The 17,813-nt window shown below is 42.3% G+C and overlaps 1 protein-coding gene and 3 non-coding genes across 4 annotated transcripts; all 4 read left to right on the plus strand.

The window, feature by feature from the left end:
* Positions 1-8,036: 8,036 nt before the first annotated feature.
* Positions 8,037-11,453, plus strand: LOC120025136 (40S ribosomal protein S13-like). Its single transcript, XM_038969579.1, has 6 exons — positions 8,037-8,121; positions 9,226-9,274; positions 9,554-9,632; positions 10,064-10,233; positions 10,694-10,794; positions 11,237-11,453. Exons 1-6 carry the CDS (start codon positions 8,099-8,101, stop codon positions 11,268-11,270), a joined length of 456 nt encoding a protein of 151 aa, XP_038825507.1. The 5' UTR covers positions 8,037-8,098; the 3' UTR covers positions 11,271-11,453.
* On the plus strand, positions 9,711-9,842 carry LOC120025400. Its single transcript, XR_005473003.1, has one exon. It is a non-coding gene; the product is annotated as a small nucleolar RNA SNORA68 (small nucleolar RNA).
* Positions 10,370-10,592, plus strand: LOC120025393. Its single transcript, XR_005472997.1, has one exon. It is a non-coding gene; the product is annotated as a small nucleolar RNA SNORA73 family (small nucleolar RNA).
* Positions 10,899-11,026, plus strand: LOC120025409. The gene has a single exon (XR_005473011.1). It is a non-coding gene; the product is annotated as a small nucleolar RNA SNORA19 (small nucleolar RNA).
* Positions 11,454-17,813: the final 6,360 nt, after the last annotated feature.

Below are 17,813 nucleotides of genomic sequence, written 5' to 3' on the forward strand. Positions count from 1 at the left end.
ACTGTCAGTCAAATTATTGGGGATATACAATGCTATCAAGATAGGTTGCACTGAATCGTACGTGGCGTTTATAATTTGGAGGTGGGTGTTCGCTGATCCTGGATCAGTGTAGCTTTCTTGCCATGATATCAAAGACAGTACAGGAGGTTGGTGGCACCTTTATGGGGAGGATGGGCACGTGGTAATGGCTTGAGCAGAATAATTGGAAAGGTATCAACAACATCAAACACATGGTTTCCATTCAATTTGCTCCGTTCCAGCCATTATTATGAGCCGTCCTCCCCTCAGCGGTGGATATGGTATGTGAAGACATTTAGGTAGGGAGATCTGATCCCAGGTCATTTCATAGCTTCATTTTTTACTTTGTTATTCTTACATAGCTAGTTAAATTAAACAGACTTTATTTTCAATAGGGTGAAGGATAAAGCATACTTTTTTGAGTTGGTTTAATGTGATTGCTTGGACTATTGATGACAATTGATGAGCAGCTTTCTGCATGATTATTGTATGAGTGAAAATTATTGAGCTAGACATATTGGCTATGCCAGCAAGACATGTATGTGATTTTCTAAATATACTGAACAAAAATATGAACGCAACATGCAACAATTTCAAGGATTTTACTGTTACAGTTCATATAAGGAAATCAGTCAATTGAAATAAATAAATTAGGCCCTAATCTATGGATTTCACATGACTGGGCAGGGGCGCAGCCATGGGTGGGCCTGGGAGGGCATAGGCCCACCCACTTGGGAGCCTGGCACACCCACAAGGGATCCAGGCCCAGACAATCAGAATGAGTTTTTCCCCACAAAAGGGCTTTATTACAGACAGAAATACTCCTCAGTTTCATCAGCTGTCCGGTTGGCTGGTCTCAGACGGTCCCGCAGGTGAAGAAGCCAGATATGGAGGTCCTGGGCTGGCGTGGTTACACATGGTCTGCGGTTGTGAGGCTGGTTGGACGTACTGCCAAATTCTCTCAAACGACATTGGCCTCCAATGGTATGGCTTATGGTAAAGAAATGAACATTCAATTCACTGGCAACAGCTCTGGTGGACATTCCTGCAGTCAGCATGCCAATTGCACGCAGTGGTGTAAAGTACTTAAGTAAAAATACTTTAAAGTACTGCTTAAGAAGTTTTTTGGGGTATCTGTACTTTACTTTACTATTTATATTTTTGACAACTTTTACTTTTACTTCACTACATTCCTAAAGAAAATAATGTACTTTTTACTCCATTCATTTTCCCTTACACCCAAAAGTACTCATTACATTTTGACAGGAAAATGGTCCAATTCACACACTTATCAAGAGAACATCCCTGGTCATCCCAACTGCCTCTGATCTGGCTGACTCACTAAACACAAATGCTTTGTTTGTAAATTATGTCTGAGTGTTGGAGTGTGCCCCTGGCTATCTGTCAAAAAAACAATTGTGCCGCCTGGTTTGCTTAATATAAGGAATTTGAAATGGTTTATAATTTTACTTTTTTAGAACATTTTAGCAATTCCATTTACTTTGATACTTAAGTATATTTAAAACCAAATACTTTTAGACTTTTACTCAAGTAGTATTTTACTGGGTGACTTTCACCTTTAATTGAGTCGATTTCTATTAAGGTATCTTTACTTTTACTCAAGTAGAACAATTGAGTACTTTTTCCACCACTGATTGCACGCTCCTTCAAAACTTGAGACATCTGTGGCATTGTGTTGTGTGACAAAACTGCACTTTTTTAGAGTGGCCTTTTATTGTCCCAAGCACAAGGTGCACCTGTGTAATGATACTGCTGTTTAATCAGCTTATTGACATGGCACACCTGTCAGGTAGATATATATCTTGGAGGAAGAAGAAATACTCACTAACAAGGATATAAAAAATATTTTTTAAATACATTTTTGAGAAATACATTTTTTGTGCCTTTGGAAAATGTCTGGGATCTTTTGTTTCAGCTAATGAAACATGGGACCAACACTCTACATGTTGCGTTTATATATATTTTGCATTGTACTTGGCTCTGGGCTATTTTATTAATAAACTATCATCATTATGACCATATCATTTTTTTATTTTTTATTTTACCTTTCTTTAAACAAGAAGTCACAATGAAATTAAACATTTATTTTACAAGAGAGCCCTGTATACATTACAATATAAACAAAATAATAATGAGCTTGGTTTTACTTGTATTTAACACTAATTTAAGATCTGTAAGTGATTTCTGAGTCATGCCGAAGTTCACGAATGGCCTGCTGCACCGAGGTGGCAAAGGAATACAAAACTGTGTCATCTGCATAGAGATGAATGTTACAAGTATTAACAGTGTTTCCTATGTCATTAATATACAAGGTGAACAATAATGGACCCAAAATCAAACTCTGAGGAACACCTTTTTAAATCTCAAGAAATTCAGATTTAACCCCATCTGATGAGCCTGAGGTCTGTCGCTAAGATAATTCTGAAACCATAAAGAGGCTGTATATCCCAGGCCTATTTTTGATAACTTCTTCAGCAAAACAGAATGATCAACAGTGTCGATAAACAAGGCAGCACAGCTCTTTTTAGCATCCAAGGCATTGACAAGATCATTAACAGAGACACAGAAATAAGATTATTTGTGTAAATAGCAACAGCACCACTGTTGCCCTTCCTATCAGTCATAAACACATTGTAACAATCCATATCAACCTCAGAGTCCAGGGTTTTATCAGTTAACCAGGTTTCAGATAAAATAAAATAAATATCAGGGTCTGCCTGAGAGGCCCAGATCTTGACATGATCCATTTTAGGTAATAAACTACGAATGTTAAGATGTAATTTTTTTTTATCTTTTCTGCATTTAAAATCACATGGAGTTTCAATACAAGTCAGATTATTTTGAGATTTCAGAACAACAGGAGACTCAAAGATTGGATTATACCTATTAGGAAAAGAAAACAAAGTAGAAATAGCAATTCCATTTCTCTGCTTAGCACCGTTAGGCATGTCACCACTATCAGATACAACATGTGGAACTTTCACAGTGACCAAAGAGGAGATGGTGAAATCTGACTTACATGTAATGCTAATATTGTCCTCACATCAATTTAGTTGACCAAGACCCTTCCCAATGTTTGATGACAACAGCCGGGAGCCATTTTCACCTAGGTGAATTCCATCTTCCGCAAAGTAGCCAGGCTTATTCCAGGAGTCAAAATTGTCGACGAAGGACATTCCCAAGTCCTTGGTCAGACACATTAACCATTGGTGGAGAGACCAAAGATGGCTAAAACACTCAGTCCCGCAACGACGAGGAGATAGAATTGAGCCCGAGACAATTATATGTTCTGCTAATTAATGAGCATTCTCCAAGAGCTTTAAGAAATTGTCTTCTAACTTTACAGATTTCACACGTATAATATCATTAGACCTAATATCCAACACAACTGTTTTCAGAGCAGGAATCTGTTTCTTGATGGTGGGCATGACTTCTAATAACTCCAATACCCTAGCTCCAGGAAAACAAAGTGTACGGGTATTTCAGACTTCCACCAATCCAACCATGGAGCTTCCCATAATAATGGTTGATGGCTGTTGTCCATTTCGAGCCGGAGCCCTCAGCCCAACCATAGCCCCACCAGGGGCTCCTCCAACTCGCCCCGCACAAATTACAGAATTAGAATGAGTCATTAGAATTAGAATCATTCTATTTCTAGGTTTATGACATCATCTTCATCATTATGAGGGCAGATGTTGTGGATCAAGATTAGCCATCAGTCAACTTCAAATGAATATATAGCTGCAAGCAGCTGGGGTTCAAGCTTTGGCAACATAGTGCCACCATCATGACAAATTGGAAAGATTGCCAAATTCAATGATTACCAGTGTTGTATTATAGTGACATTTAGATGAGTGAATGTTGTGATATTTCTTTTGTTGCAATTATTTTCAGAGCAAGAGGGATTTTGAGCAATAATAAAGTTTTTTGCTTGAGTGATCAATGGATTGATCTATCTATATTTAGAGAAATAAGCTTCTGTTGATGACAACAGCCGGGAGGCATTTTCACCTAGGTGAATAAACTGTCATGGATCAAAGTCCATCTCGTTCATCAATGGTCCCTCCTATAGAGGACATGTCTTGAGTGGTTCAGGAGGTCAGCAAACTCACTGGGATCTCCATGAGCCAGATCATGGCATCCAGAACCTCCTTGGGAACGCCACTGACTTCTGTTTCCCAACTCCTTCCTTCCGTGACATCCTTGCATTCACCAATGCCACCTCTTCCTAGAGCCGCTTGGGGCTCCAAGGAACATGACTCAAATGAGATAAGCATTACTAGCCATTTGTCCTCACAGTATGTGGATAAGTCATGGCCTTTTGCAATCTACCCACGCTGTGAGGAACTGATCCGACAAGAAGGAATGCCTCCGCTGGAGAAGTATCCCTCTCCCACCGTGCCAAGGAAGAGATCGAAGAGTCGGGCAATGTCTTCCCTGTCGCTGAGGTCAGGGTGCTCTGAACCGACCCTGACCAGTATCCATGAGGAAGATGAGACTAAGGTGGTCCACCTGATCAGCCAGGCCGTGCATGAGGAGACTCCCATGGAAATAATGGCTGAGGTGGAAAAAGTGGCAAGTAAAGACTCCTCCAAGAAGAACGCCTCCTTCTGGAGAAGACTGAGAGGTCTTTGTTGCCTGGGGAAGAAGAAGGCTGTTACTACAAAGAAGACTAAGGTGGAGGAGCATGAGCAGGTAAAATGGTCACTCTGCACAATCAAAGTCACAAAGGTTCAAATTTGTTTTAATTATCTCTTGTAAATTCTATGTTTTCTGTTCCCTTTACAGGAGGATTCTGAAGATGCTATTTTCCCTACTGGGATTTCATTAAAATGCTCAGGAAATGATTGATGTCCTAAAACAGATTTTTTTTATAAAATCTAAATATTTTACATGTCAGCATTTTTGTCTATTTCACATGTATGATACATTTAGGGTTTTCCTTACATTATGCTCCATTCTGAAGATGCTATTTTCCCTACTGGGATTTCCTTAAAATGCTCAGGAAATGATTGATGTCCTAAAACAGAACATTATTATAAAATCTAAACATTTTACATGTCAGCATCTGTGTCTATTTCACATATATGATACGTTTAGTGTTTTCCTTACATTATGCTCATTATAGTCAGAAGATTCGGTCAGATATTCAGTCCATGGTCAAGTGTCAGACTATAACTGGTTTAATGATACGGAAAGTAGCAAAAAACATAGATTACAAGCTTTACTAACTATTACAATAGTCTTCATTTTATAGGGACAACCGCTGGGGACGTTTACTTGAAAACCAAACATGTCACATAAACAACCACAGAAGAAAAAATAAACACAGACACAATTTGTATTTAATTTAACCTTTATTAACTAGGCAAGTCAGTTAAGTGTAGCCAGGTGGTAAAAGCTCATAGCTGTATTAATTTATATTCACTAGATGGCACTGTCCCTTTAAGAGATCCATAAATAGTGTGCAAGCGGTTATGTGATTGCTCATGCGCAGTGTGTAAGAGTGAGAGAAAGCAATTATACTGGAGAGCTGTTGAAATCCATTGTGGGTCCAAGGTTACTTTAGATGGATTGACATGAGGATGTTAGCTTCTTGCTAGCTGAATACCAGTGCTCTCAGAACCATGTTGTGGTTGATGATAACATTATTTGAAGCTGCTGTATGGGTGAGATGAGGATCTACTGTTCCATGTGGGGTAAGGGTATCATGTGGACAGTGTGCTAAAAGCAGAGCCACTACCGTTTATGCATTTCACTTTGTACTTATTGTACTCAGATTGTTTTTATGCACTTTACTAACATATTTATTTCACTTGATTGTGGTTTAGACTGAACTTTACTTTATGGTGACTTCACCTTGCGGTGATATCCCTTCTACATTATCCTATTTTAAATTTAAGCTTCGACAGAACAAACAACCCCAAATTAGTTTGTGTCCTGTGCTGGGTTTACTTTCGCCAGGCTACATAAGAACAAATTCTTATTTACAATGACGGCCTACCAAAAGGCAAAAGGCCTACTGTGGGGATGGGGGCTGGGATTAAAAATATAGGACAAAACACACATCATGACAAGAGAGACACCACAACACTACATAGAGACCTAAGACAACAACACAGCATGGTAGCAACACAACATGGTTGCAGCACAAAATGTGGTACAAACATTATTGGGCACAGACAACAGCACAAAGGCAATACGATAGAGATAACAATACATCATGTGAACCAGCCACAACTGTCAGTAAGAGTGTCCATGATTGAGTCTTTGAATGAAGAGATGGTGATAAAACTGTCCAGTTTGAGTGTTTTTTGCAGCTTGTTCCAGTCGCTAGCTACAGCGAACTGAAAAGAGGAGTGACCCAGGGGTGTGTGTGCTTTGGGGACCTTTAACAGAATGTGACTTTCAGAATGGGTGTTGTATGTGGAGGATGATGGCTGTAGTAGGTATCTCAGATGGGAGGAGTGAGGCCTAAGAGGGTTTTATAAATAAGCATCAATCAGAGGGTCTTGCGACGGGTATACAGAGATGACCAGTTTACAGAAGAGTATAGAGTGCAGTAATGTGTCCTATAAGGAACATTGGTGGCAAATCCGATGGCCGAATGGTAAAGAACATCTAGCTGCTCGAGAGGACCCTTATCTGCCGATCTATAAATTGCATCTCCGTAATCTAGCATGGGTAGGATGGTCATCTGAATCAGGGTTAGTTTGGCAGCTGTGGTGAAAGAGGAGCGATTATGATAGAGGAAACCAAGTCTAGATTTAACCTTAGCCTGCAGCTTTGATATGTGCTGAGAGAAGGACAGTGTACCGTCTAGCCATACTCCCAAGTACTTATATCAGGTGACTACCTCAAGCTCTAAACCCTCAGAGGTAGTAATCACACAAGTGGGGAGAGGGGCATTCTTCTTACCAAACCACATGACCTTTGTTTTAGAGGTGTTCAGAACAAGGTTAAGGGCAGAGAAAGCTTGTTGTAGAGTGTTTAACACAACATCTGGAGAGGGGCCAGCTGAGTATAAGACTGTATCATCTGCATATAAATGGATTACAAAGCTTCCTACTGCCTGAGCTATGTTGTGGATGTAAATTGAGAAGAGCGTGAGGCCTAGGATCGAGCCTTGGGGTACTCCCTTGGTGACAGGCAGTGGCTGAGACAGCAAATGTTCTGACTTTATACACTGCACTATTTGAGAGTGGTAGTTAGCAAACCAGGCCAAAGTCTCATCAGACACCAATACTACTTGGCCGGTCCACAAGAATGGAATGGTCTACTGTATCAAAAGCTTTGGCCAAGTCAATAAAAATCGCAGCACAACATTGCTTAGAATCAAGGGCAATGGTGACATAATTTAGGACCTTTAAGGTTGCAGTGACACATTCATAACGAGAGGAAACCGGATTGCATACCAGAGAGAATACAATAGACATCAAGAAAGTCAGTCAGTTGATTATGACAAGTTTTTCCAACACTTTTGATAAACAGGGCAAAATAAAATTGGCCTATAACAGATAGGATCAGATTGATCTCCCCCTTTAAATAAAGGATGCACCGTGGCTGCCTTCCAAGCAATGGTAACCTCCCCAGAGAGAAGATACATGTTAAAAAGGTCAGCGATAGGCTTGGCAATGATAGAAAGGATCTAAACCAGGGCTGCCCAACCGTCTTCCTGGAGATCTACTGTCTTGTAGGTTTTCGTCCAACCCTAATGTAGCGTATCTGATTCAGCAAGTCTTGTTGAACAGGTCATTAATAGAATAAGGTGTGTTTTAGGGTAGGACTGAAAACCCACAAGATGGTAGATCTCCAGGAAGAGGGTTGGGCAGCCCTGATTTAAACCATCTGATGCTATTTTACGTTTCATAACATAAAAGTCATCCATGCCGTGGTCGATATGAAACACAATTTAAATGAGTCCTACCATAGATAGACTGTAAAAAGATCACACATACAACAAATAATCTTTCTCCAGGACACGTCACTTCCGATTCAAAGTTTTACTTCCGAAAAGCCGCACATTTTCTCCCTCTTTCTTTTCGCTTAGAACGCCATCATGGGTCGCATGCACGCTCCTGGGTAAGCATGTGTTTCATTCGGAAATAATAAGCATATTGGTTTTTGTTATCCGTAGCTGGACATTTTACATTACCTTGTCAACCCCAACATATTTTTTTTGGACACATTTGGTTAAATGTCAACTATAATGATTTCTAGCTAGCTGGCTAACAACTAGCGTTCTGCCGCAACCGACACAGTGACATGATGGCCGCGCACACACTCCTGCCATGTTAGCCGACGGCTTATTCATTAAAATAATTATATGGGGTTTTAGTCGCATATGCGCGCACATTGGAACGGTAACAATGCATCCCCTCGATCAAGATTGTATTTAGTCTTCCATGAAATCGGTCTAAACCAGAACATTATTTGCCCATTCCAGTGCTAATGTTAGCGTAGTGTAGGCTAGTTAGCCATAGCTTCTACCTAATGCTAGGTAGGTACACTACATGACAAAGTATGTGGACACTCATTCCAAAATCATGGTCATTTAATATGAAATTGGTCCCCCCTCTTTGCTATAACAGCATACTTTTCTGGGAAGGCTTTCCACTCGATGTTTGTACATTGCTGCGGTGACTTGCTTTCATTCAGCCACAAGAGCATTAGTGAGGTCGGGCACTGATGTTGGGCTATTAGTCCTGGCTCGCAGTCGGCGTTGCAATTCATCTCAAAGGTGTTCGATGGAGTTGCGGTCAGGTCTCTGTGCAGGCAAGCCAGTCAATTTATTCTACACACCTCGACAAACCATTTCTGTATGGACCTCGCTTTGTGCAAGGCAGTATTGTCATGCTGAAACAGTGAAGGGCCTTCCCAAACTGTTTTAAATGTTCTAATATTTTTACCCTTTTTTAAACTCTTGGATCATTCGAGAGAATGCGTTTCTCTCTCTACTGCTTCGGTCCAATGGAGGGGTGTTTTATAAAATAAAATAAAAAAATTCACTAATTTGAAGGGATGTCCACATACTTTTGTGTGTATATATAGTGTAGCTAGTTACACAGTACGACACTAGCTAAATAACTAGCTAGCTAGTTGAAATGCATTATCTCAAGTCCAGGCGTGGCTATTTGTCATGATTTAACTAGCTACTGACTTACAGCTACTTTCCTTCTGTTTCAGCAAGGGCCTGTCCCAGTCTGCACTACCCTACAGGCGCAGTGTGCCCACCGTAAGTATGTAGTTGGTCATTAAACTTTTAGATGGTCAACTGGCATCTTGCTAGCTGTTTTGTAAAATATGTTAATGAATCTGGTCAACCTAGTAATGTGGCTACATGGTTTGCCATTATATCATCATTGATACAACTTACACTGGAATGTACATGTCATATTGCCGAGTCTAGCTAAATACCTAACTTAAACTACAAAGGATCACTCCTGTGAGTAGAAGGCTCAGTGGACAAAGGGGACATCATCAGTCTCTCAACCTCTGAAATGTTGTTCTACAGTGGCTGAAGGTTACATCTGATGACGTCAAAGAGCAGATCTTCAAGCTCGCCAAGAAGGGTCTTTCTCCCTCTCAGATTGGTAAGGACCTTGTTAATTTGTATGCTGTCCAGCTCTTTCCATAAGATTGCCACATTATGAACTGAGAAGACAATGACTTATGCACCCTAACCCAAAGGCCATATCAAATGAATGGTATGATTTTGTCAGGTGTGCTAAAATCAACATGTACCTTGTCGCCTTTCCCTGAAGCTGATGTGCCATTGAAAGTGAATTCAAGGTTCAACATTATCACTCAAGATTATTTACCCAGTTTTAGTCCTATGCATATTGTTACTCACATTATTTTCCTCTCCATCCGTTTAGAACAAAAATTGAAAGGATTGTCCTGTATTTTTCTACAACCAAACCATTTTGAGTTTGGCTGACCCCCACACAAAGTACAAACCACAGAGGGGAAGCTACCAGGAGATGTAAATTAGAAAAGGCTGATACTACTATTCTCTCTCCAGGTGTGATCCTTAGGGACTCTCATGGTGTTGCCCAGGTGCGCTTTGTCACTGGAAACAAGATCCTGAGGATCCTCAAGTCCAAGGGCCTGGCCCCTGACCTGCCTGAGGATCTGTACCACCTCATCAAGAAGGCTGTTGCTATAAGGAAGCATCTGGAGAGGAACAGAAAGGTAACGACCTCTAGATGTCTGACTCCATTTAACTTCCAGGGAGGGAGACTGTTAAACCACCAGCATCTCAAGCAAAACTTACTGTTTGAAAATCCAACTAAATTGTGCCTCGCTGTAAAAATGTATTGATTGATGCTCAATGTGGACAGCCAGTGAGGTTGCTCTTGCATGGCTCCGTCTAAGTGGCTTATGGGAGCGTAGCACTGTACAGTGCCATGATGTACAGTCCCGTTCCACAACATTGTACAGCAAGCCTGTTCCCAGCCTTTGGGCTGGTGGGGACGGCGTCCTGCATATTCCTATGTCTTCCCAGAGCCTCTGGGCCATGACTGGGGAGGCAAACCATGTAGTGCACATGTTAACTCAAAATTGTAATACCTGCATTTGCCATTGACCGTTTGAGATTTTTGATGTTTTGATGTTGAAGGGCTGTTAAACTATAGTTTTTTTTTTCTTGCAGGACAAGGATGCCAAGTTCCGTCTGATTCTCACTGAAAGCAGAATCCACAGATTGGCCCGTTACTACAAGACCAAGAGAGTTCTTGCGCCCAACTGGAAGTAGTACGTATTACCTCTTCACTGCTTTATTGACTTTTGGGAGAGCACGTCAGCATGAAGGCATAGTACCTACTCTATTAATATTTTCAGTTTGTTAGTTCACTAAATGGCACACTTCATTGTCCTGTTCTTCCCTTGTAAGAGCTGAGATATTTCTTATGTGCTAGATAAACCTTGGAGGTATATTAGCAGAGTGGCTGTTCTGTGCCAACCTGCCAGTCCCCTTCATACATCTCCCTGCCACTCAGTGGTTTTAGTTAATTCTTACCAACTGCCAGAGGCATTACCTAAACTGGATAATTAGCAGGCTGAGAATATATACTAAAAAATATTTACTGGTTGATCACCAGACTGCTTCTATTGTTAGTTGTTAAAATTGGTGATCAACTTTTTAGTTGATTACAGAACTTTACAGTACTAATCCCTTTTCCCTCTTGATCCACAGCGAATCCTCTACTGCTTCTGCTCTGGTGGCATAAGAGTCTTTTTCACCAATAAAGATCCATTTGGAAGGATCTTGTCTGCTGTGTTTTTGTTTTAGAGGTGGAGTTCTATAAAGGGTGGTGAAAGTACACATGTTAGTACTTATAGTGAAAAATATAAACATCTAAAGTGTTGGTTTCTTGATTCATGAGCTGAAATAAAAGATACCAGAAATGTTCCATAGGCACAAAATGCTTATTTCTCAATTTAGTGAGCACATTTTTTTAATACATCCCTGTTATCATTTCTCCTTTGCAAGACAATCCATCCACCTGAAAGGTGTGACCTATCAAGGAGCTGATTAAACATCATGAATACACAGGTGCACCTTGTTTTGGGGACAAAAGGACCCAATAAATGTGCGGTTTTGTCAATACAATGCCACAGATGTCTCAACATGAGGGAGTGTACAACTGGCATGCTTACTACAGGAATGTTCAATAGAGCTGGTGTGAGAATTTAATGTTAATTTCTCTACCATGAGGCAACTCTGGTTTAGATAATTTGGCAGTACAACCAACCGTCCTCACAACCTCAGGCCACATGTAAGCACACAAGCCCAGGAATTTGACATCTGGCTGCGTAACGTGTGGGATTGTCTGGGGCGGGTGCTGAGGAGTATTTCAGGCTACTAAAACCCTTTTGTGGGAAGAAACTCCTTCTGATTGGCTAGATTTGGCTCCCAAGTGGGTGGGCCCATGGCCATGCCTTAACCTGGGCATGTGAAATTCATAGATTAGGGCCTAATGAATTTCAATTGACTTATTTCCTATGAACTGCCTCGATCTTTTAAATTGTTGCAATTATATTTTTGTGGTTGGAAAAATCCCCAGAGTAACTAACACGCCTTATTGCATAAATGGCTAACTAATTGTATTGATGATTTAATTTAATAAACATTTCCTTAGTATTTCAAAGTAATTTGAATTATTTAAACACTTAGGCGTAGATTCATTGTTACCTTGTTAAATGTGTTCTATATAATTGGATAGAGAGGCTCTGGTTCCTAGGCAACCTGGTGCGGTGGTGTAGACTGCTGTGCTCTCCAGGCTTCCTCCCAGCTCTGACTCAGCAGGAGGAAAAAAAAGTTGGAGACGTGATCTAACACTGGGCTTTCACATGCAATCAATGAGAAACCTTTGTTCTGTGGCATTTAGAGGCTAAATTAATGTATTGATGGTTTAATGATGGAGAAATGCTACTGTATTGAAGTGTTCAGTCATGTACAATTGTACCACAAGAGGGCAGCATTTAACTTAAATTACACTGAACCAAAGGTATGCCTTTAAAGGCTAAATCCCTGAACTTACTCCTTTTGATGGTACATGTTTGTGAAGCGGTTGAATTCAGCAGGCATATTTTTGCACATGCAACTGGTACATTTATCATGGGTTGGTGGTTCTGATATTAAGTAAAAGTTAACGCACCACAGGCCACAAAGACTACTCTTCATCACTAGCAGTCTCGTAAACCCACAATCTTTAAGACTGCTAGGAAGCAGGAGTCTGATTAATGGAGCCTAACCTCTCACCCAGCAGTCCTGCTCACTTGGCCCCTCTGGGGAGACCGAGTGCAGGACCTGGAAGCGGTACTTACTCTTCATCCAGATGGAACCATACACCTGCCAGAAGATGATTCACTTCAACATCACCAACTTTTATTCTATGTCATGAGTCATCTCCCCTTCCCCTTGAAGTATTATTCATATGATTAGACTAGTCTCTGCTTATCTGACATCAAAAGATATCCATCTTTAATTTGTCATTAATCATTGTAAATATTTGAAAGCCTCTGGTTTAGATATCTGTACATTTTGGCTGTCAGTAATCAAAGAAAACATTGTCTAAGATCATATTACCAATATGGTTCCTAAAGTTCCTTGAAAGCAGGAGCCTATAAATAGAAGCATTATTAAGGGGTGTGCTGTTCTGTGATCTTTTTTTTCTGGAGAATTAACATGCATTACTGAGGCTAGATTTATTCTGCTAAAAGAATAACGGGTAATGAAGGTGTCACACATTGTATTGATTTTGTATCAGTATATCTTGGTGTATCAGTATCTGTGTAGGACAGGGGCATGGTTTTAGTGCCTGAGGAGTGAAATGCCATCTTGGTGTGATATATCAGATTGCCTGTAAGATCTTTATTGCATTTGCTGCAGAGCCCCTTCAGCTAGCACTGATTCAGCCGGAGCTGCTGCCTCCTAGGAGAGGACGATAACATTGAGTCACCTTGCTGCATTGTGAGCCTCTGGCAGTGGAGAGGCAGGAATCAGCAGCAGCGCCTATACTGCAGAGCTGCGCAGGACTGTGCATCACTACCGTGTGTGTTAGAGGGAGAGAGAGAATAGTGGAGAAAGGTTGACTGGGGACTGCAGTGTTATGTCCCCCTCTGCCCCAGGGTTCATGGTTTGGAGTTTTTCTCTGTCTGAAATGCTTTCGGTGAATACACACCACCCCAGTGTAGACGACTTAGTGCAGCGACTGATCCCAGTTAAAATGCTCATGTTTTTCAGAGTTTGTGGGGTGTCTCCAGGACTGAGTTGCTGCAGAGGGATTCAGTGGAATGAGAAAGGCAGATTGTCAGGAGAGTTGTTCAAGGACTCTATAACTGTGGTCCCATGGGATAAGAGAGCTGTCAACCTCTCAACACTGACCCTCTCCCTGAGCAGCCTTTCTTTGAATGCCTAATGCAGCGTTTATGTGCTAGAGGGAAGTAGGAAACTCAGAAAGATCCAACTTGCTAACTGGTTGTAGTTATACACGTGCCACATTCAATTGACATTTCAGAGTTTCCTAGTTCTGACTAGCATGTGAATGCGGTATAACATCACTACTCTGAGAGTTCCTGTCACTCATCAGCAACAATAAGTTATTCTTTATGTTCCATTGACATTTTCAAAAGTTATTTTCAAGTGCTTATTTGTGTGTGTTATACTGATACAATAAAACAAACAATAGCATGATATTTGGCTCACCTAACTTCACCTAGTGTTTGCAGAGTCAACAATGAAGACAGATCACCACCACTACGGAAACACGACCTCAATATGCCAGCCTCCATCATTTTCTTCAACTTCTGGCTTAGTTTGTTTTAATTTAAAATGTTATTTAACATGTATTTAACTAGGCAAGTCAGTTAAGAACATATTCTTATTTACAATAACGGCCTGGCAAAAGGCCTCCTGCGGGGACGGGGGCTGGGATTAAAGATAAAAATATAGGACAAAACACACATCACGACAAGAGAGACACCACAACACTACATAAAGAGAGACCTAAGACAACAACATAGCATGGAAGCAACACACAACACAGCATGGTAGCAACACAACATGACAACAACATGGTAGCAGCACAAAACATGCCACAAACATTATCGGGCACAGACAACAGCACAAAGGCAAGAAGGTAGAGACAACAATACATCTCGCAAAGCAGTGAAAAAAAAGAGCTTGTTTGATGTATAATATCTGTAGTCAAATGGGTTTGGAGAAGAAGCGTGTTTGATTTCACACCATCATTCCAGAGGAACAGTACATCAAACCAATGGGGGACAGGCCAGCAAAGCCTCCTCCATAGGGATTCAGTGATCAAATATTTATAATGCAGTGGGGTGTTTGATGCTTTCTGCTCCCTTGGAGTGTACTCTGGGTTGTTTTAATCCAGGAAGGAAGGAGATTGATAACCTTTACCTAACAGGAAGCCCATGAGGATATGGAGAGTTATTTCTCTTCTTTTAGTCCTTTTAAAAATGTATTGGACCAGGAGATAAAACACTGCATTGGTAAAAAAGGCCTGATGGCAGTACTCATTTTTATTTAACTAGGGAAGTCAGTGAAAAACAAATTCTTATTTACAATGACAGCCTAGGAACAGTGGGTTAACTGCCTTGTTCAGGGCAGAACGACAGATTTTTACCTCATCAGCTCAGGAATTCAATCTAGCAACCTTTCGGTTACTAGTCCAACGCTCTAACCACTAGGCTACCTGCCACCCCATATATATTGAGATGTAATCCACTCATTCTGAATCATGAGGAATACGTGTATTCAAATGGCTATAGTAAAAATAAAGGTTGTCATAAAGACATTGGAGAGAGGCCAGACATTATATGTTGATGTCTTCCTTTTTTGATGTCCAGTGATACAGCTCTTTTCCTTCTTTACTTATGGAGATGTAGCCTGCTGTGTACTCTATACTGTGACTTTGAGCTTTGCCTCACACACCCCAAGTTAAATTTATGGGCAGCATCAGGAAATTGGGCAGGTCTGTTTGATGCAGCGTAAGCATTATTGTAATGTGTCATGGTTGGGAAGGCTCTCTGTCCTTAAGGCCTGCGGCTGCAGTGAGAGAGACGTGAAGCTGACAAATCCACAGCTAAACCAGCTTTGTGTGTACATGCCACACACACTGCCACACACACTGCCACACACACACTATCACACACATTGTCACACACACAGAGTCGGATTGTAGATGCATCATTAATTCACTTACTGCCATTTAACATATTGTCAGCCATACCACACAATAAAGCTGGCTATTTATAGCCTTTCTCTGATGACACAATGGCCACCTGAGCAGTTGCTTATTTTTTATGTGAACTTGCCCTGCTCTTGAGAGAGGTCCTGCCATGTCAGTGTATTTTTGTTATTGGGAAGTCTCTCACTCAGAGAAACCTGAAAGCTGCTGGACCTGGGGTGTGAGGACTGTGAGGACAATGTAAGACGTGGGATAATAGTCCCATTACAGCACAGCCAGATGCATATTTTAGGAAATTTCTGTCAGTATCCAATTTTGACAGTGCAGCTTCAGGCAATATTTACCGTTAAAGAAATACAGATTTCCTTAGCCGATACCGATGTAGACGTAATTTGATCACTCTTTTGTTGTTGAGAATCTTTCTGTAACCTTTTTCAACATCTATCCAACATATTAGCCCAACACATGATACATTTCTGAAATCCTCAAGATGTTGCCATAGCCATGGGAAGTAAGGGTGCTGAAGCACCCCCTGATGATTCAAAATTATTACAATTTTAATTAAATAAAAAATGAGCGGATGTCACGACTTCCACCAAAGGTGGCTCCTCTCCCTGTTCGGGTGGCGCTCGGCGGTCGTCGTCACCGGTCTACTAGCTGCCACCGATCCCTTTTCCCTTTTCTGTTGGTTTTGTCTTGATCGTTTTCACCTGTACCTTATTTGTTGTTTATCCAGGGCTATTTAAGCCTTCAGGGCCTGCCTGCTTTTGTGTGGGCTTATTTCTTTTCTGTCAGTGGATGTTTGTGTTTTGTTCCTATATGGATTGTTTGCTGTCCCGTTTTTGTGGTCATTGTGCCTGTTGTTTTGGCTTGACTCAGCTTGGAATAAATACGTCTCATTTGGAAACTTTGCTCTCTGCACCTGACTCCACACCCACCACTGACAGAAGCCCGCACCCTGACCATGGAGTCAGCAGGAGCAGCTGCACCCCCCCTCCCATCCATGGAAGAGCGTGTCCTCCATCACACGGTCATCCTACACCGAATATGGACGGCGATGGACCAGATGATGGAGAGAATGGACAGATGGGAGAGGAGTGGCCTCCCTACCTCGTCTCCAGCTCCTCTTCCGCCTGCTCTACCAACTTCTCCGGCGGCGTCCGGACCCAGCGCTCTTCGGCTCGCGCCCCCGAGGGAGTACGATGGAATGGCTGCCGGGTGCAAGGGATTCTTGCTCCAGCTAGAGCTGTACCTGGCTACCGTTCGCCCGACTCCCTCTGGAGAGGAGAGTGTGAGCGTCCTCGTCTCCTGTCTGACAGGCAGAGCCCTGGAGTGGGCCAACGCGGTCTGGGAGAGTCCAGACTCCGCAAGGGACCACTACCCTGAGTTCACCCGCCGGTTCTGGGCTGTGTTCAAACACCCACCGGAGGGCCGAGCGGTGGGTGAACGGCTGTTCCACCTTAGGCAGGAGATGAGGAGTGCGCAGGACTTCGCGCTGGAGTTTCGGACCCTGGCCGCTGGAGCGGGGTGGAACAACAGGGCCCTGATGGACCACTACTGGTGTAGCCTCCAGGAGGACGTCCGCAGGGAGCTAGCTTGTCGGGACGTCACCTTCACCCTGGATGAGCTCATCGACATGTCGATCCGACTGGACAACCTGCTAGCTGCTCGCGGGCGTCCAGAGCGGGTCCTGTTTGTTCCGCCCCCCAGCACTCCCGCTCCAACACCCATGGAGTTAGGGGGGGCCGCCTCTAGGGGAACCGGAGGAGGAGTCTCCTCCTGCACCAGTTGTGGTCGGAGAGGGCACACTGCCGATCGGTGCTGGAGGAGCTCGTCTGGGAGTCGAGAGGGCAGGCAGAGCACTGCTCGGACACCCCAGGTGAGTCAGCACCAGACTCATTCAGAGCTCCCTGTTGGTCACATGTTCATACTAATCTCTTTTCCTGAGTTTTCCCGCTCTTTCCAGCATAAGGCGCTAGTCGATTCAGGTGCAACTGGGAGTTTTATGGATCGCGGACTCGCTCTTAAATTAGGGATTAGGGCCGACCGTTAGGG

The sequence above is a fragment of the Salvelinus namaycush genome, chromosome 30 (genome assembly GCF_016432855.1).
Source record: "Salvelinus namaycush isolate Seneca chromosome 30, SaNama_1.0, whole genome shotgun sequence".
In the NCBI taxonomy this organism is placed as follows: domain Eukaryota; kingdom Metazoa; phylum Chordata; class Actinopteri; order Salmoniformes; family Salmonidae; genus Salvelinus; species Salvelinus namaycush.